The sequence below is a fragment of the Triticum dicoccoides genome, chromosome 6B (genome assembly GCF_002162155.2).
Source record: "Triticum dicoccoides isolate Atlit2015 ecotype Zavitan chromosome 6B, WEW_v2.0, whole genome shotgun sequence".
NCBI classification, from domain to species: Eukaryota; Viridiplantae; Streptophyta; class Magnoliopsida; order Poales; family Poaceae; genus Triticum; species Triticum dicoccoides.
Window position 1 is genome coordinate 231820505 of NC_041391.1, and position 20670 is coordinate 231841174.

The window sequence follows — 20670 nt, forward strand, 5'->3', positions numbered from 1 at the left end:
CAACGGTCATTGTTCATCCAATTGATCGGCTTCATTTAGCAGCAGTAGCGAAGGAATCGCTCCATCGGGTTCAGTTAACAGCCATCGATCGATCGCTCGGGTTCAGTAACGCGTAGCCTGCAATGCAATCGCTCGGGTTCAGTTAGAGCCCAACGCCTTGCTCGGGTTCAGTTAGAGCCAACGCCTCGCACACACGTGCGTACGTGTACGAGAGAAACGCGCATCGCTCGGCCCCCGACCTCCTATCGTAACCGGCAACTCCCCGAATTTTTCCTCCCCCTCGCTTCTACCACGGTTTTTTCCGTCATGGACGGCCCAAAGAATGTCATGCAGCTGCGTCTACGGCCTGTCCAGGATGAAAAGCCCATTTTCTGTCATGATTTTTTGTCATAGAAGTAGGAGCCCACCACATCTATGATGATACCGGGTTTTGTCACAATTATTGTCATAGAAGTGTCATATGTATGACAGAAAAAAAATTCGTTCGGCCCAAAATGTCATGGATGTGTCTTTCTTTTGTAGTGCTACTAATTATGGACCCATAGGTCCGTGGTAAACTACTCATGCATCATTGGAGGGCGGCAAGGATGATATAGATCCCCCTCCGTGATCGAATTCCCCTCCGGCAGAGTGCCAGAAAAGGCCTCTAGATGGGATATCATGGTTCTGGAATTTGCGGTGGCAGAAAAAGTATTTCGTGGACTCCTCTGTTGGTTTCACGATGTTAGAGAATCTATGGAGGCGGCTTAGGTCAAACGACGCCACGTGGGCCCCACAAGCCACCAGGGCAGGCCTAACCCCCTCGGCGCGCCCTAGTTCCTCGTGGGCCTACGGTTCAATATCTGGTCTTCTCCCAAAGCTTCTAGTGTCTCTTTTGTCCGGAAAAAAATCTCCAAAAATTTTGTGGCATTTGGACTTCGTTTGATGCATCTGGACGTGCTACATCTCTGGTGGTTGACTGGTCAGCATTTTCTTGATGGTGTTTTATCTCTGCAACCTGCTATTTTCCTTATAGATAAATAAAGGTCCCTTTTTGCCACGTTAGCACGATTAGTTTGTGAACAAGTGCACTGTGTTGTGGTGTCTCCTTGGTTCTCGGTCTCCTACTTTATATCTGAAGTATATTGTTCTTCACCAATATATGTTGCACATAGCATACAGATATTGTGGAGCTATCCATCCGCGACAAGAAAATACTCATGAAGAAGTTGGTTCTAACTGTTAATGCTAAAATTTCCATTTTCTCTCTGCTTGATGTGAGCACCTTAATCTGGTTTCTTGCTTAGATGACCTTCTCGAATTCTTAATCATTTTATAAGCTGTGTCATTAGATTTTAACAAGCTGGTGTCGAACATCGACCAACGATTTATTTCATCTTCATTTCAATGCTTTGGTCTTTGTCATGAGAGAAATTGCTGTATTATGACTGAGTGATCATTTTTGGTGCAGTGGTGGCGGGTCTACTGTGGTTTCTGCTGTGCATGATGGTTATGTGTTGCAAAAGGTATGTTATGATATTAATGTACTGATTTTCAAGGGGGGGTGTACACTACACTACTTGCCTGTATCTAATAGTGATCTGCCCCTTTTTACATTGTACATTTCATTTGATTAATCCAACCTTCTCTTTAAAATTTGATAAAATAAGATGTCAAGTTGTATCATATGGACCCTGGCATACGTAACACTGACACCACTTTTGGCTTGTCTCTTCTGAAGCTTTTTTTTCTATTGTTTTGCTCACTAACTTGTTTTCACGTGGCAGTCTGTAGCAACTTCTCCAATTGGTGGTGAATTTTTAACTGACTGTATGATGAAAAGCTTGGAGAGCAAGGGCGTTGTTGTAAGCATTTCTCTTTGTTAAGATAGCATACTAGCCCTTGCTGTATTTTCATATCCTGTTTGTTCACTTCTCAGATTAGGCCCAAGTATTCATTTAAGAAGAAGGAAGTGAGCCCTGGAGATTATAAGGTGGTAATTTCTTTAACATTACGTTTGATATAAAAAAAATCTTGTTTGCTTGTGATTCCTTCAGACCAAGAGATAACTCTTTATACCATTCGATGTGCCCCTTTGTTGAAACGCCTTGTACTATTGAATATGAGCTGGGCCGTTGGTATATTTGAAACCAACACACCAGCAAACAGAAGAGGGGCAACATATACAATATATTTATCTGACCATGGAAAAACGCCACAGGCTGGTATCTGATCTCTAGGGGATCCATGTCTAACAAAAAAGGTGAGAGAGCCTGCAAGGTGGTCTCTCTACCTTCCCCTTGCTGAGTTCTTTTCTGGCACCCAATTAAGTTTTACCACATGGCATAGGTCTGTAGATAGACACTGAATACCATTTTGACATTTCCAATATCATGAAGTAACACTGTCCTGTTCATTTTTCGTAGATACATGAGCACTAGGTGGTTCTCTGACTAATATCTGCCGGCCCTTCAAAATTTATTTAGTATCTTTCTTCCTATTTATGTGGTCTATCTAAGGTTCTGAATTTGCTGTGTTAATTAATTAATCATGGTTAATTGGTTACATTCGAAATTAATTAGCATTATGCTATTTCTCTTTCTAACCACGCAATTACAAGTACCTTTATTGTTATTCCCAAAAGGAGGGTCAAAATGGGTAGAATCGACATCAGTTCATAGACTTCTTTTAATAATTCCGATTTCGAAAAAGAATTGATAGTTTCTACCTCTACCCTATCTATTATCATTTCAACGATCAACTTCCCCCATAATAATATCTATACTACTTAATATTGCCATGATATCAGCCAATTTCATTTTTTTAACTAACGGAGGAAGAATTTGCAAATTAATAAAACTGGGTGGACGAATTTATACAGATGAAAACCTGAAGGATCACACTAGACGGATATAAGGGAAACTATGCAGTGTTTATTCTGTGGACCCATGTTTGTCTTTTTCAGGTTGTAGATCTTGATTTTCCAAACACGACGGATAGTTACAGGTTATACTGCATGGTATGTTCATTTGCAAATCTGTAATTCTTGTTTTGCTTTGTTGAATTTTGTCTGTATGCCTTTAATGGTTATGCTTACTCTGTATCACAGAGAGCCATCGCTAGCGACATCAAAGAGTCAGTTTGCAGAGTTCCAGATACCCCCTTTGATGGTATAACATTTAAAAAATACATTATTTCTGTGATTGTTTAGCTTTGCTATATTAATGCAGCTCAGATGATACTGGATCCACTATACTGACCTGCACAATCGGAGGAATATGCCAGCTCAGTTGATCCAATCATGAATCTTAAATATGCATACAACCATAATATAGTTGGCTGCTTTTTATGCATATGTCTGCCTGTCACCATTATTTTCATTCATTTGGCTGATTTAACACATCTGTCTGTGTGCTTTAAGCATTACCTTGCTTTGTGTTCCTCTTTTAGGTTCTGCTATTTACTTTCCCTGCTTTATTTTCATGCAGAAGTGGCATATGCAAATGTCCCTACAACTTCATATGAGCTTCCAGATGGGCAGTAAGTTATCAATATTATGTAGACACATACTTGTTTACAGCCAGATAGTTCTATTTTATAACCAGGTAGATTAAGAATATGGGTCAGTAGCTACTTTCTGGATTGTGTTCATGCCTCTTCACTTCAGTACACCCTACAAATGGACATGGCGAATTTCATTGTTTACAAATTGACATAAAACCAGTATATCATAGCATTCAAAAATTGCAGTTTGGTAACCACAAAGTTTCAACTCAAATTCCGATGAAAAGCCACAGTTTACCTGGATCTGCTCATGTGCCGCATTTTAGTGGAGCCTCGAGTTGTAATTTAACTAATTTTGCAGCCTGGTAGGCCATATCATGATTCAGCTATTACATTGATTGTATACTTACTTGATGTCCATTAAAAAAGTAGACATGGTATTTCGATTTTGGATGCACAATGCACCTAAGGCCTTGTACAATGGGAGATGCTTAGAAAAATAAACCGGGTTTTTCTGAAGCACCGGTGCCTATTTCTACAGGAGAGACGCTTAGTTAAGCGTCTATCATGTACAAATAAGCACCAGTGCTTAAAAAAAGCCTGGTTTATTTTTCTTAGCACCTTCCCTAAGCACCTCCCATTGTACAAGGCCTAAAAGGTGCTGGGGTTCTGATCTTCACTTTCTCTATTTCTGTTGCTGTAATTTTTTGGTAAATATGTGGTTTGTACTGTTTAAGACCTTATAACTTATTTATGTTATATCTGAGCAGAACTATTGAAGTTGGTGCAGATAGATTCAAGATTCCTGACATTTTGTTCAACCCATATCTTTCTCAGGTGAGCGAGAAAAATATAATTTCCTGTGTGCATGTATGTTAATTGGTCAGGATTTGTGCTAGTGGTAGATCACACTATCCAGGAGCTGAACAAGTTCATTGCTTTCTTCTTCATTAGATGCTATTAATATTAAAAAAAAATCTTTTGGACCTAGCTGACTTGTCTTCCTCTCTCACGAACTAACTTTTGATCAACAGACTATTCCTGGCATCGATGGATTTGGAGATTCCACTTCAATTCGCGGACTCCCACGAATGGTGAGTTAAGTTATGGGTACTATACAGTTGTGCAGCTTGGACAATTCTTTATGTTAATGAATGCCGCCACCATTGTTTTTCATCAGGTCCTTGACAGTGTAAATAGGTGTGATGTTGACATTCGCAAGGAATTACTCAGCAACATCTTGGTAAAGACATTATCAAGTGCTGCATTCTACTACTCTCTAAATGTTCCCGTGCACAAGCTTAGTGAATGAATCTTGTATAACATTACAACATAATCTTCAATTCTCCTGTTATATTTTGTTAATACTTAATACAACTCTAACATCTGCAAACTTGTATTCTGGATAGCTTTCTGGTGGCTCGTCATCAATTCTGCAGATAAAAGAGCGCCTAGAAAAAGAAGTACTGGAGGTAAAAGAACTGAACAAGATAGGATAAGTCACTTATGCTTTATATTTTCACCGTTTCCGCATATACTTTATTTTAGAATATGAGCATTCATCAACCATTAGCATACACAAAAGCATTTAGACTTCTCACATAGATTTTTTTTTTCGAGAGCACGCGAAAGGCGTGCCTTAGCTTTATAGAAGGGGAGAAAAATATTTACAAGAAATTACAAGCCGCATGCATCACCATAAGGCGTGCCTACACCCTACTCCACCGGCTCCTAAGCGACTACTCACAAAAGTGTAGCACTCCACTCCGTCTCGCTAGCGCCCATAAGTGGCGTTCCCTCAGAATGTTCCTGACCGTATCTATTTCATTACACACGTTGTCCCTACCAAAACCCCTACCATTCCTCTGCTTCCACAAACTCCAGCATACCAACATGTCAAAGGAATCGAAGTCCTTCCGCTGCGCCTTGGGCACCCTCTTCCTCGAAGCTACCCACCAGTCCTCCACCCTTTCATCTCTATTTGGCATCAGCTCCAAAGGGATCTCGACCTTGGTGAAGCATTGAAACCACACCTGCCTGGCATAAATGCAATGACCGAAGTCCAAATTCTGTACTGGACGGCCAGCCACATGAAAAGCTTGCAGGAGAGAGGAGCCCCACTCTTCCATATCGCAGCCGCAAGCTGGAATCTTATGCCCCCTTCACACATCATTGCGTAAGCCGAAGCAGCCGTATATGTGCCAGCGGTGTTCCACCTCCAGATCGGTCGATCCTCCTCTCCCAGGTGTAGCTCAAAGTTCATGAGAGCCTCACAAAGCCTGATGAACTGGGCGAGCCCCTCCGTGTCCAGCTCTCCAACTATATCATTCATCCAAGCCTGTAGTGCCAATCCGTCCTTGACCGGCCGTCTATTGATAACCTGTGTTTTGACCTTAGCCACCAGCATGGGCGCCAGCTTCTTCACTGTCGAACCCCTCACCCATCTATCCTTCCAGAAGAGAGCCTTAGCGCCATCTCCTACCTGCCAGTGAACAATGCTAGAGAAGGCCGAGCTTACTTCCTTGTCCACGAGAGTAATGAGGCCCTGCCACGGTCTGGCGTCATCTGATCTTTTCAGGCACTTTCACCTCATCCTAAGGGCAATACCATGACGATGAAGATCAATCACTCCCAAGCCTCCCAACTGTTTCGGCCTGCACACCCTTTGCCACGCAACCGCACACTTCCCACCGTGGATGTGATCGGAGCCAGCACAAAAAAATGCTCGGCATCCTTTGTCCACCTTGTCCAATGCCCACTTTGGCGCCTCTGCCACAATCAAGTGGTGCGTAGCTCTCACATAGAAATGATAGCAGGTTTGTCATGAAAAGTTTTTCTACATTTTTTTCTTCATATAATGACATCAATTTTGATATAGAGGTAGTGGCATTATAGTTAGGCATGTATTTTTTTTCTTTCTTTGAAGCTTTGCTTACTATTAATCAATTCAATAACTTATTTGCTTTTATGAACTCAATTCATGCTTTAGACAAGCTTTCCACCTTATATCTGTGAACTTTGTCGGGAATAGAAGATTAAAATGGATCTCGTTGATTATTTTGTTAGTGACTACTGACTACAGTGATTACAATGGTTACTTAGTCTTGATTTTGTTAGTGACTATTAATAATGGTTCCTTAGTCTTTGATTTTGCTGGTTAGTGAACAGTGATTACAATGTTGTGACTAAAGTCTAAAGCTGCTTTATTATGTTCCCTGAATCTCTGCAGGGTTATTCTTATTTTTTAACTCAATGATTGCAGGAGTCCCCTCAAAATGCTCGCGTAAAGGTTTTGGCAAGTGGAAGTTCAATGGAGAGGCGTTTCAGGTTAGACTGCTATCTTTGCTTGTCTTTGTATGCACTGGCTATATTCAATGGATCCCATTAGAAGCAGAGCAGTTTGAATGATTGCGTATGTCATTGTGTTGCCACTAGAAAGTAAAACTGTATTTTGCTGTATTAATTAATCCGAGTAGCTTTAACACATATTGTTGTGGCCCTGAAATTGGCTGAAAACATGCTTATCATCATACCGGTAAAACTTATTGGGGCCATAGGGTGTGAATTGGTCTGAGGGAGACTCATTCTGTCTGTTCGAGATTCATCTTCTAGATAGATGTCCGTTGACAAGGCTGATATGTATATCTGTAATTTGAGTGCAGTGTTTGGATTGGAGGGAGCATTCTTGCATCTCTCGGGTCGTTCCAGCAAATGTGGTTCTCCAAAGCAGAGTAAGTTTGGGTTGATATTCTAGGGTCTGTTTGCCCTGCCCGTCGCCAACACCTAACAACTTTTTCTTGTATGCATCTCGCAAACAGGTACGAGGAGCATGGCGTTTCCTATATCCAGAGGAAATGCCCATGAAATGGTTCAACATGCTGCCTGAGCAGAGCTTTGTGCTGCCGAAAGATGTAGTATGTGGGCAACAGTTAGGTGCACCTTGTTATCTGGGGATGTTTATTCTTGTGATGACTAAATTAGTTTTGAGGCATGCGCAGCGCAAGTTGAGAACAAGCTCAGCTGATACTTTGCCATTGATGGTAGATAGTAGCAATTCATGTGCTGATTTTTTTCGTCCGCGATGTACCGAGTATTGTATTTACTCATGTACTCTCCGGGAGTGAAATCTTTAACCATCTTTTTTTTGGACCTTGATAAGTGCCACACGTGTGGCTGTGACACGAAACAATTTCATCCTGACGTTTTTTTTTGACAACTTTAGTTAACCGGGGATGGCAACTTTAGTTGTGAAAATGGTAACTTTCCATTTGGATGGCAAGTTTCTTTTTTTGGGGGTTTTGTTCTTTTTTGGATGGCAATTTTTGTTGTAAAAACATCAGGCCGGTGCTACTTTGTGTTACATGTGTGACACTTATCATTTGTTTTTTTAACAAAACGAAGTCTTTTGCCATCTTGTTACGCCGCTGTAACTGGTGTAGTACATCTATGTTAGCCACGTGAAAACGGTTATTGAACTTACACTGTTATAGGTGGCAGGTGTCGATTTCCGGCGCTAGGAGCGTGACGAACATGCGACCTGAGCAAATTATTAAAGAATGAGAAAGTAAAAAGAAAAGAGAACTGTTTTTTGAGAACACCACATAGCTTTATTTAAACAATGTTTGTAGGATACAAACTATAGATGGGGTGAGGTGAGCCAAACATGGCGCCCACTCTCCAGATAAGTAGCAGCTTTCATTAGACTATGTGCTTCAATATTGCATGCTCGATTTTCATGTCTAATGGACATTTTCTGAAACAACGCCTTTTTCGTGAGAATCTCCTTGATGATCACTGCATAACTGCATAGGTTATCCTCCTTGATGTTGTAAACCACTTGTAGACAATCCGTAGCAATTTGTAACCGTGAGAGGTTTAGATCAAGAGCCAGCGACATTCCCTCACTGCATGCAATGGCTTCAAGTGTTGTATAAGACCTTCAAAAACAATTGAGGACGCACCCATGAAAGTACCGCTCACATCACGACAAATTGCACTTACAACTCCCTTCCGTTCTCCTCGGTCTACACCTCCGTCAACATAAATTTTGGCACTTCCCACAGCAGGAGCTTGCCAGCCGCCCCGGGCAGGCTTACGAGGTTGGCTGGGCTGGTTAGACTTCTTGATTGGCAGCCCTTCAAGCTCTGGCAAAAAACGCCGGATAAACGAGAACGTCGATAGTGGACTCTGGAATTGTTGCTCGTGAATCACTTTCCGACGAGCCCACCAAATGGACCATAGTGTTATCAGGACCTTCACAACTTCAGCATGTGATGCTACTTCGATTAGATTGAACAACCACAACTCAGGATCCTCCCGACACGTGACTGAATGAGATTCACAACATCATCATCCATCAGCGGCCATACTGCTTTCGCCATGTTACAATCAATGAGCAAATGGTGCCACGAATCTTCAGCTGCATTGCAGACAGAACAAGTCGCCTCATGCACCATGTTCCGAAATAGCCTTACATCACCCGTCGGGAGGGACACATGAAGTCGCCAAGCAAAAATTTTAACTTTAGAAGGAACCTTGATGCCCCATAAATCAGACCATTGCCGATGATTTCCTTCAAGGTCGGACGCCCCGGTCGGTGCTGGAGCTAGTCCTCTCTTTGTCACTTCGTGTCCACTAGTAGCCGGTAGGCTGAGCAGACATAAAATCGTCCAGAGTGCTCATAGTGCCATGCCCAGGTATTCGGCAAGTTGATTGAACTTAACAACGGGATGTTTAACACCACTTCCGCATCAGGGGGGTCATATGCTCTCGTACAACCTCTATGTTCCATGCATGCACGGCTTGGTTAATTAATTCACTAACAAACTCCGGCGATGTTGCACTCCTTGCACAAATCGGCTATAGCTTATAGTCGCGTGGCAGCCAGTTATCAAAAAACTGTGTCTCTTTTCCATCACCAATTCTCCGGATCACGCCCAACTTCAACACATCCCTACCTTCGCAGACGAATCGCTATGCTTCGGTTCTTTCTATATGATAATATGCACCATCGGTTGCTGCGCTCCCTGCGGGTAATAGCAAGAGAGTGAAGAACGAACGATCCTCAAAAAAGTCAGCAGTGAATGAGTCCGACTCGAGTTCATGAGTCAAAGGCGTGACAAGAGAGCGAGTTGGACTCGCGAACGATCCGCAAAGACCTCCAGACGGTCGAGGGGCGCGAACCAATATCAACAGTTAGGATATTTCCTTCAGGAAAATAGACTGCTTTTAAAACTTGGGCACTAATGGAATCTAGGTTAGTTAACATTTACCATGCTTGTCGAGCCAATAACGCGAGATTGAAGAACTCCCCGGAAGCCTTGATACGTCTCCAATGTATATATACTTTTTTATTATTCCATGCTGTTATATGACCAATCTTGAATGTTTTATATACATTTACTAGCAACTTTATATCATTTTTTGGGACTAACCTATTGACACAGTGCCAAGTGTCAGTTGCTGTTTTTTGCTTGTTTTTTACTTTGCAGAATATCAATACCAAACAAAGTCCAAATGCCATGAAACTTTTTGGAGATTTTTTTTCTGACAGGAAGACACCCAGAAAGCTTTTGGAGGGTACGAGGGGACACCCATGGGGCCCACTAGGCACCAGGCCTCAGGCGCACCTTGGTGGGGTAGTGGGGCCCACAGGCACCCCCTTGACATACGTCCACCTCTATAAATACTCTAAAATCCCCAAAACCCTAAGGGAGTCGACGAAATACTTTTTCCACCGCCGCAAGTTCCAGAACCACGAGATCCAATATAGAGGTCTTTTCCGGCACTATGCCGGAGGGGACAACGATCACAAAGGGGTTCTTCACCATCCTTGCCGCCCCTTCGATGATGCGTGAGTAGTTTACCACAGATCTACGGGTCCATAGTTAGTAGCTAGATGTCTTCTTCTCTCTTTTTGATCTTTAATACAATGTTCTCCTTGATGTTCTTGGAGATCTATTTGATGTAACTCTTTTTGCGGTGTGTTTGTTGGGATTCGATGAATTGTGAGTTTATGATCAATCTATCCATGCATATTATTTGAGTTTTCTCTAAACTCTTTTATGCATGATTGTTAAAGCCTCGTATTTCTTCTCCGAATTATTGGTTTAGTTTGGCCAACTAGATTGATTTTTCTTGCCATGGGAAGAGGTGCTTTGTGATGAGTTCGATCTTGCGGTGCTCAATCTCAGTGACAGAAAGAGACATGACACACATGTATCTTTGCTATTAAGGGTAACAAGATGGGGTTTATTCATGCATGCGTTTATCTTGTCTACATCATGTCATCATTCTTATTGCATTACTCTGTTTTCCCATGAACTTAATACACTAGATGCATGTTGGATAGCGGTCGATGTGTGGAGTAATAGTAGTAGATGCAGGCAGGAGTCGGTCTACTAATCTTGGAAGTGATGCCTATATACATAATCATTGCCTTAGATATCGTCATAATTATTTGCTTTTCTATCAATTGCTCAACAGTAATTTGTTTACCCACCGTATGATATTTCTTCAGCGAAGCCTCTAGTTGAAACTACTGCCCCCAGGTCTATTTCCTATCATATATTAAAACCAAAAATAACTTTCTGCAATTTTTCTTTATTTATTTTGTGTGTGTTTTAGTTAGATCTATTTATCAAAACCTATACAATTTAATCTATCTCAATACCGTTGAGGGATTGACAATCCCTCTTACGCGTTGGGTTGCAATTTTTTGTTGTTTGTGTGTAGGTGCTGTTTACATAGTGTTGCTTGGTTCTCCTACTGGATTGATAACCTTGGTTTCACAACTGAGGGAAATACTTACCTCTGATGTGCTGCATCATCCTCTCCTCTTCGGGGAAATACCAACGCAGTTTACAAGCAATCAGGAAGAATTTCTGGCACCGTTGCCAAGGAGACATCATCAACATCTATCAAGTACCTACGCATAAAATATTATCTCCTTGCAATTACTTTATTTTCCATTTGCCTCTCGTTTTCATCTCCCCCACATCTAAAAAGTTTTACAAAAATATTTTCCGTTTGCCTATTTCTTGTTCGCCTCTTTGTTTGCTTGCCCACTTTATCGTTATGGATAGTTCCTCCCTTGCCACGTGCATCCCTGAGAATGAAGTTCTCAATTTTAAACAAAGGGGAGGAGAAAAATTGAGAGATTCTTGGTATAGGATTTGCAATGCTCGTAATAGATCAACTCGTAAGCAATCTAGTACCATTCTTCTTTGTAATTTTTATGTGGGAAACACTACTTGGTACAGATTTATGCTTGACATTATTATAGGAGGGAATTTCTTGATGTGTCCCTTTATGGATGCTTTTAATGCCACGGGAAATTTAGTGGGATTACCCCCAATCATTATCAATGAAACGATTTTAACTCTTGAGCATGTTATGCGAAGGCTAGATGCTATTGAAAAGAAAATGCTCACTATAGAACACATTGAAAATTTGGATAAAAAGATCCATAATCTTGCTAATATAATTGGGTTGAAGGTAGGAGATACTCTTAAATTACTAAAAGAGAAAAGACCCATAGTTAACGAGAGGGTAGAAGAGAGCCGCTCTTGAATTGATAAGTTGGAAGAATTTTTTTGTAACTTGAGCTCGGCTTTTTCTTCCGTTAAAACTATTGAAAAGACTCCTAGTAAGAATTGCAAGTCTATCCATGTTCCTAAGAACAAAGGTGCCACTTCTAGTAGCAACAATGAAGATCTTAAAATGATTAGGATTCACCCCAACTTTGCTGGATTGATAAAGAGACCTACTTGCAAGAGTGAATTCTTTAACTTTATCCCTAGAAGTGTGATCATTGAAAATATTCATGTTAAATCCTTAATGTCGTGCACTTAACATGGCAGATGCCCTAGCAAGAGGACTTAGGTGTGGAGCCATCGCCGCTAGGTTAGCTTGAAGGGGTTAAAATGGGACAAAGGACACAGAGAGTTTTACCCATGTTCGGCCCCTCTCAACGAGGTAAAAGCCTACTCCTACTTTAGGTTGTATTGCTTGGGTTTTGATTACCAGGGAGCGAATACGCTTGACCTAGTTCTTGATCTGCTGTCTCTTGAGTTAATCTGCCACCGGGTCACCCCTTTATATACACAGGTTGATGCCCGACGGCTTACAGAGTCCCGACCGGCTCATACACATCATGTACGGCTCGGTGACCAACTAAGCTTGCCTTAACATACAAGTTAAACATATGGCAGTTCATACCCATGGGTCTCAAGTCACGTCCGGGTCTTGGGCCTTCAGCAAGCTTGTGATACGTCTCCAACGTATCTATAATTTTTGTTTGTTCCATGCTATTATATTATCCATCTAGGATGTTTTATATGCATTTATATGCTATTTTATATGATTTTTGGGACTAACCTATTAACCTAGAGCCGAGTGCCAGTTTCTGTTTTTTCCTTATTTTTGAGTTTTAAAGAAAAGGAATACCAAAAGGAGTCCAATTGACGTGCCAATTTTTGATGATTTTTTATGGACCAAAAGAAGCACGTGGAGTGAAGAGTTGGGCCAGAAGAGTCCCAGGCTGCCCACAAGGGTGGGGGACGCGCCCACCCCCTGGGCGCGGCCCCCTGCCTCGTGGACAGCCCGGAAACCCCCCTGATGTGAGACCTACGCCAAAAATTCCTATAAATACCGAAACCTCCAAAAAACACCATAGATCGGGAGTTCCGCCGCCGCAAGCCTCTGTAGCCACCAAAAACCAATCGGGACCCTGTTTCGGCACCCTACCGGAGGGGGGATCCCTCATCGGTGGCCATCTTCATCATCCCGGCGCTCTCCATGACGAGGAGGGAGTAGTTCACCCTCGGGGCTGAGGGTATGTACCAATAGCTATGTGTTTGATCTCTCTCTCTCTCATGTTCTTGAGGTGATACGATCTTGATGTATCGCGAGCTTTGCTATTATAGTTGGATCTTATGATGTTCTCCCCCTCTACTCTCTTGTAATGGATTGAGTTTTCCCTTTGAAGTTATCTTATCGGATTGAGTCTTTAAGGATTTGAGAACACTTGATGTATGTCTTGCCGTGCTTATCTGTGGTGACAATGGGATATTCACGTGATCTACTTGATGTATGTTTTGGTGATCAACTTGCGGGTTCACCTTGTGAACTTATGCATAGGGGTTGGCACACGTTTTCGTCTTGACTCTCCGAAAGAAACTTTGGGGAACTCTTTGAAGTACTTTGTGTTGGTTTGAATAGATGAATCTGAGATTGTGTGATGCATATCGTATAATCATACCCACGGATACTTGAGGTGACATTGGAGTATCTAGGTGACATTAGGGTTTTGGTTGATTTGTGTCTTAAGGTGTTATTCTAGTATGAACTCTATGATAGATCGAACGGAAAGAATAGCTTCATGTTATTTTACTACAGACTCTTGAATAGATCGATCAGAAAGGATAACTTTGAGGTGGTTTCGTACCTACCATAATCTCTTCGTTTGTTCTCCGCTATTAGTGACTTTGGAGTGACTCTTTGTTGCATGTTGAGGGATAGTTATATGATCCACTTATGTTATTATTGTTGAGAGAACTTGCACTAGTGAAAGTGTGAACCCTATGCCTTGTTTCCTCTGACTGGTTTGTTTCACCCTTTGACTGGTGGGACCCAACATACTACGTGGAGAGAGGTAAGGTGACTAAGGCTGCATTATTTCTGCACCACTGTGGATAGTCTTACCACCAAAGCCACATGACATGATTATGATTTAAATCCCAATGACTCCTACACACAAAAAAACACGGCATGCTTGTCACACGAATGCAGGAATGTATAAAAGGTTATTTTCCTCTCGTTGAACATAACAGGAGGGCTGTGTAGCTGGTTAGCCTGTTCGCTCATCAAACTTGAGGTTTCGGGTTCGATAACTACACTTGAGCATAATTTGTGCCAGGAGGATTCTTTGACTGGTCAAAATGGATGGATACAGAGCTATACAATCTCGTAGTGACCGTATAATCACCTCATCATGTATAAGCTGCAGCCTCGGCGCTTGTTTTCTAGGGTTTGCACGCTTCTCTCTCTCTAGTATATATATACACGCTGGAGCCTCAGTGCTTGTAGTTGCTCTCTTCACACTCTCTCACCCTCTCCAGATCTAAACAAGACTTCGTTGGCCTCTCTCTCCCCTCACTGCTGCTCAAAGAGCCGGCAGGATCCGTCCGCCGGGAAGGGAAGGAGGCTTAACACTGTCGCCGTTGGTGAGGGAGGGAATCCACTACCAACGCAGCTGTTCACTTTCACCCATCGGTGGCGCGGGAGGGCCTCCGACCCCTTCTTCTTCGCCGCCAGCCTATCACCCACCGAACCATGCCCCAAGAACCTTAAGGTATAATTTACTTACTCCACATGCATTGCTCTAGCTGCATGTATACCATGAATCTAGGACGTGGTTCAAAGAGGAAAGGAGTGGGGGAAAGTAGTGGGAAAAGTTGTATAGCATGAATCTAGGACATGGTTCAAAGAGGAAAGGAAGGGGGAAAGTTTTATAGCATGAATCTAGGACGTGGTTCAAAGAGGAAATGAATGGGGGAAAGTAGTGGGGAAAGTTGTATCTCATAAATCTAGGACGTGGTTCAAAGAGGAAAGGAAGGGGTGAAAGTACTAGTACAGACTGGCTATCCAGCACCTACGTTGGTCAAAAAGGGAAAACAATGACAAACGCAGTACACACATCTGTAACGAACTGATCTTTTGTTTTGGGGGACAAGGCTGTAGAGTTGGAGCAGGACTAGATTTGCTGCGCTCACATAGGGAAAGGTGTCTAAAGATAACAAAACCGGGACCAACACAAATATGCTCCTTGGTTGTTTGTTCTTTGTTGCAACAGACTGTGCATGACCACAGTACATTGGTAGATGCACATGGTGCTGGTGCATCCACTGTCCCGTGCAACTCTTTAGCTATTGTTAATCTAAGGCCCTATTTCGTTAAAAACTCCCTAGTCTCTACCTGCTTGGTTCCAGGGACTAAACATGGACTAGAGGTTATTAAATGACATGCTAAAAGACCATGTTACCCCTAGTAATTAACTAATAGAGACAAGGTGCGATGCGTGGTAGGGGCAACTGTTGGAAAAAGTCCCAAAAAGACTCCCTCGGGGTCTTCTTTCTTTAGTCCCAAATGCCCACTTTTAGTCCCTAAAAGTCCATCCTGTTTGGTTTAGATGGGACTGACACGGAGTTTTTTTAGTCCCTACACCAAAATGTACCTGTAAACAAACACCCTCTAATAATGTCGCTGGAAAATTGATGCAATGCCACAATTAAAAGCAAATTACATGTTTAACGAATTTCATTGTTAATATAATCTCTATGTTAATATTAATCAATGACACCGTTTGAGAAATGCTACTGTCTTGCTTTCTTTCCCATTTAGATAAGGTAGATGCTTCTTTTTGTTGGCTTTTGTGTCATCCACCGTTATTGACCACTAGTTGTTTCCTTTGCACCTCTGTGTAAACAGGGTTATCTACTTCACCTTGTTGCCATTGTGACCTTTTGTTGCACTGCACAAAACACTTTTGTTTTAAGAGTGTTTTGTGCAGTTCAACCAAAACGTCACACCGACAACGTTTCTTGATTGCTTGATCTTAATGGAACTGCACAAGAGGAAATCTTACTTCCTATCCGTGTTGGCAAATTTGGTTTAGATCTTCTTCTTGTGAGTTGTTTGAATTCCGCATCATGAGAGGTCAGTACTAGCCTTCTTTCACATGACTCTGCAGTGTGCTTTCATATGTTGTGCTACTTGTACCGTAATGTTGCTTGATTTTAGTGAACTGCACAAATGGAGACAAGACTTCCAATCTGTATGTGCACCGTAATATCCCATTGAGGTAAGATAAGGATATTTCACAACTGTTGGCCTGTATTTTGCCACTTTCATCAGAAAATTAATGTCATTGTTTAGTGCTATACTTGTGCTCCCTAATTGACATGCCAAATCTTACATTGAAGGCGAAGCTTGTTTGTTATTGAACCAAGTGATGAAGGGGAAGAACAAGCGGAAGAAAAACAAAAATCAACTCCCGCTGCTGTAATGAAGCACTGGAACTGTGATGACACAAGTAATGATATAGTTTTGCATCTTAATTTATTGCTATGGCTGGAATGAGCAATTGTTTTGCCACTAATTTGATGCCACTCTTAATGTAATACGTAATTATCTCTACTTGTGCAAACAGGGATCTTCTTTGAAGATGCCATATATTTTAGTGGAACTGCACAAGAAGATGTTGGAAACATTAAACTAATTGAGGAGTATATAGTAAGCATGGCCACCACAGTAGATAGCAACAGATGGTTCCCGAGAAGTGCTTCATCTGTATGCTCTACACAATAAGCCTCCTGACAAAGGTTGGTACTCGCCCACTGATTTCATCCATATGATTGAGCTTTGTCATCTCTATTGGTGTTGTGCTACTGTTTAGATACTGTCATGAAAAAGTGGTATTGTCCTTGAGAAGTGCTTCATCTGTGCTATTTTAAATATTTCCTTTTCTTTTTTTCAAGCAAACAGGGATGCTAGCATTTAGTTGTCCTCTTGTCTTTGCACAACAGGATCATCTTCCTCTGAAGAAGAATATGGACTACGTGAAGTGACTAGTTCCGATTATGCCAGTATGAAGAAGCCCTGTCTATCTTCTCATCAGAAGGAGCAGTTGAAGGATGGTTACATTACTCCCCACAAGACCAAACTAACTTCAGCTCATAAGGACTAACAAATCTCCATTTTTTTGCTGTGATGCACGAGTACAATGTTGTTCTAGGATTCTTTCTGGTGAGTTCCATTTTTCTAAAAGTGTGCTCTACATGGACCATGTAGGTGCATGTTTAAACTGTCAATTCATAGTACATTTTGCTTTATACTAATCACTTTTTTGTATTTGTGCAAATAGGGGTGCTCAGCTTGATTTCAATGGGAACTGCACAAAATGTTGATGAACACATCGAATCATTCATTTCCACCACAAGAAAGGAGGTGCCGATAAGTTTAAGGCGTTGCAACATATAAGGGCGAAATCATACAAGCTACGCGCGAATTTGGTTGATTTTGGTGGAACTGCACAAAAAAAAACAGCTGGTTTATTTAGCACGAGGTGCCATGTCAATGTCCGAACTGATGGCAAACCCTGCCCATTCCACAATCGTAGGCATTTGATATTTTGGAATGGGACAACCTTGTCAAATTTTGCTCATTGATTTTAGCAAGACATGCGTTTGATATTTTCAAATGGGACGCCCTTTGCTGTCAGCAGTGTCGATCAATTTTTTCTTTATTCTTTAGTTGTGAAGTAAATATTGCCTCTGACATGTGAGTCACTGAGATGCATAATCATCGATTGTTTTGAATTTTCTCTATGAATTGCCAGCCCTGTGTGTTTGATTGCAATGTACAGAAACGCTAAAAAGCTGCTCAAACTCTTTGTACTCCTTCTGTTTCTTTTTACTTCGCACATTGTGAAAGTGCATACTTTTTTCTATAAGATTGGTCAAAGAAGAGATACTTTGACTGCAGACAAAACTTGTATGCAGACTAGAAAGGACCGGAGGGAGTACATGTGAAACTGCTGCAAACGAGGTGATCACCCTGGGAATAATGCTAGTATGTATTGTTTTGCATGTTCATCCAATGCCAGTGATACAGGAATTCGAACTAATCGAAATAAATTCGTTCATACACGGTCGGATTTCATATAAACATGCCAGATTTCATTACATTTCATACATTCTTCAACTAAAAAGGGGTGCGCTGGAGGTATAATTAATTAACCGAAGCTACCCACCTGTGTCCCGCTGAGCCGAACAGAAGCTTCAGTGACTTAACTGCAGGTGCAGTTGCGTAACTGACATGTGGCCTGTTGGGCCCACGTGTTAGTCAGCCAACTGCACCAGTAGTTAAGTAGAAGCAGTGTTTTTCTCCAACACAGCTCTCCGACTCCATGTCGCTGCCAAGAAGCTAACCAGCCGTCAATGGTCAACCCGCCTAGCTTGGCTTCAACCGAAGGGTAGAAGCGGTGTCCTTACTTGGACTCGAGCGGCGGCGACCTACCGTGTTCTACTCTTCCTTGTTTTCTGTGTGGCACGGCCTCGTTGGCAGCGGGGCGGGGCCTCGGCGGAGCCGGCGATGTCCTCTGTCTTGTTGCCGGCGGGTGACGCCTCGGCGGAGCGGTGGAAATCCTCCCCCTCGTTGCCGGCAGGGTGGGGCCTCGGCTGAGCCGGCGATGTCCCCTGCCTCGTTGTTGGTGGGGCGGGGCCTCGGCGGAGCCGGCGGTGTCCTCTGCCTCGTTGTTGGTGCCGTGGGGCCTCGGCGGAGCAGGGCCTCGTCAACGCCAGCAGAGCGGGCACTCATCGGAGCCGACATTGTCCTCTGCCTCGTCCTTGGTCTCACCAAACAACGCCTCACCCGCTTCATCGCCCTCTTTGTAGGTGGCCGCAGCCCCCGCCACACGCATGCGGTACCGCCAGCGCTCGAGGCGGCCCTCGCGGGTGGAGCGGTACGAGTCGAGCAGCGCCTCCTGCTTCACCCGCTCCACGGTGATCTGCTCCTTCACCCGCAGGTGCTCCTGGAGGAGATGGTGGTTGTAGGTGGCATCGGCCTGTGCCTCCTAGAACTGCTCCTCATGCATCTGCCTCACCGTGTCCATATATTGGGCACGAGCCTCGCCGATGGTCATGGTGCAATGCACCGGCGAGGATGGCGCAGAGGAGGGGGTTGGCACCGGATCATCGACTACCATGTTCTCCATTGGGACGTCGTCATCCTCCGGCTGCCTGCCGGCCAGCCGGTTGGCAGCAATGGCTGCCATCTCCTTGTGGTCCATCGTCCGCCCGTCCCGAAGAGCGCTAGAGCGCGAGGAAGCCATGGTGGACAGTAGTGGTGTGGACAGGAGAGAGGGAACGGATGCGGATGACTGCGGCTATGGATGGCGCAACAGTTTATATAGCAATGGTGGGCGGCGGAGGGATGGACGTGTGGCGCCGGAGTAGTTTGCTGCACAACCCGGAACAACAGCGGTGGGATTCTTTCCTTCGGCTTACCCAACACGCCGGCTCCTCGCAAACGCCGTGCAGAGGTTTCATAGACTTTTGATTTAACTTATCCCAAAGCAGGGTTTTTTCGACAACCTCTTAACCCTTCAGACTCAAACTATCAGGGAACCTCTCATTCTTCTTTTGGCGACTCAACTGGGACTCAGGTCCCTCTTTTCAAGACTGTGCCTGGGTAAGAAACACTTAAGCCTATTTGTCTTCAATCATGTGCTCAACTATTATGTCAACCCTGTATTATGCTTTATTCTTAGCGCTATGGCCACGCCTAGCAAGAAACTGAAGGTGAACAAGCTGACTGAAAATTCAAATCCCTCGGAGCCGGAGAAACAAATAATAGAAACTTCTCACCAAGCTGCTGAAGCCTCAGTTGCTGAGTCGCCACCGGAACCCCATGTTCATATAGATTCCATAGATGTTAACCCGGAGAATGTGAAGCCGCCCAGTCCTACCCAACCGGCTCAAGAGACTAAAGACATAACAATCACTGGAACAACTTATACAGCACCAGACAACCCCACTGCCCTATCCAAGCACAGCGTCAACGAAGAATTCTCTGCTGTTGACAAAGGCAAGTGGAAGGTGGATTTAGAAAGCTATGCTCAGTTCAACGCCCAAGAGATCCAATCTGGTTATTTAAACTGCCTTCACACCAGCCGTGACTTTGAGGAAGACCTGGTCAACCTTATGAAGGAACATTTTGAGGTAAACATAACCATCTTCTCCATACATATCTATCAACCGCCAAGTCTACTGGATATGATAAACTTGAATATGTTGTAGACTTTTAAATGTCTTTGTTAATCTTGGAATCCATGTCATAGTATGTTTAGAATGGCAGAATCAACACAAGTAGCCCCCAAGGGCCGGCTTAATCCAAATGGTTAAACCGGGATTTAAAAAATATAGCTCTTAATTGCACATATGTAGCCCCCAAGGGCCGACTTAATCAGCATGGCTAAGCCAGAACTTATCACTGTAAGTAGGAACCAAAATCCAAATATGTAGCCCCCATGAGCTGGCCATAGTCGTAGAATGTGAGCCGAATCATCATAAAATGGTCTTAAAAAAAGAGCAATGTGCATTAGCCCCCAAGTGCCAAGTAAAATAC

General features: G+C 43.1%; 1 protein-coding gene across 1 annotated transcript in view; it reads left to right on the forward strand.

Annotated features, from left to right (window-relative positions):
* Nucleotides 1-7762, forward strand: part of LOC119322193 (actin-related protein 4) — a 10965-nt gene extending 3203 nt beyond the window's left edge. The window contains exons 7-20 of the mRNA XM_037595687.1: nt 915-961; nt 1451-1505; nt 1767-1844; nt 1919-1972; nt 2945-2998; nt 3089-3149; nt 3468-3519; nt 4254-4320; nt 4518-4577; nt 4664-4726; nt 4893-4955; nt 6746-6810; nt 7146-7214; nt 7302-7762. Of these exons, the coding sequence (XP_037451584.1) occupies nt 915-961; nt 1451-1505; nt 1767-1844; nt 1919-1972; nt 2945-2998; nt 3089-3149; nt 3468-3519; nt 4254-4320; nt 4518-4577; nt 4664-4726; nt 4893-4955; nt 6746-6810; nt 7146-7214; nt 7302-7347 (834 nt within the window). The 3' untranslated portion in view covers nt 7348-7762. The remainder of the gene's footprint in view (nt 1-914; nt 962-1450; nt 1506-1766; nt 1845-1918; nt 1973-2944; nt 2999-3088; nt 3150-3467; nt 3520-4253; nt 4321-4517; nt 4578-4663; nt 4727-4892; nt 4956-6745; nt 6811-7145; nt 7215-7301) is intronic.
* Nucleotides 7763-20670: the final 12908 nt, after the last annotated feature.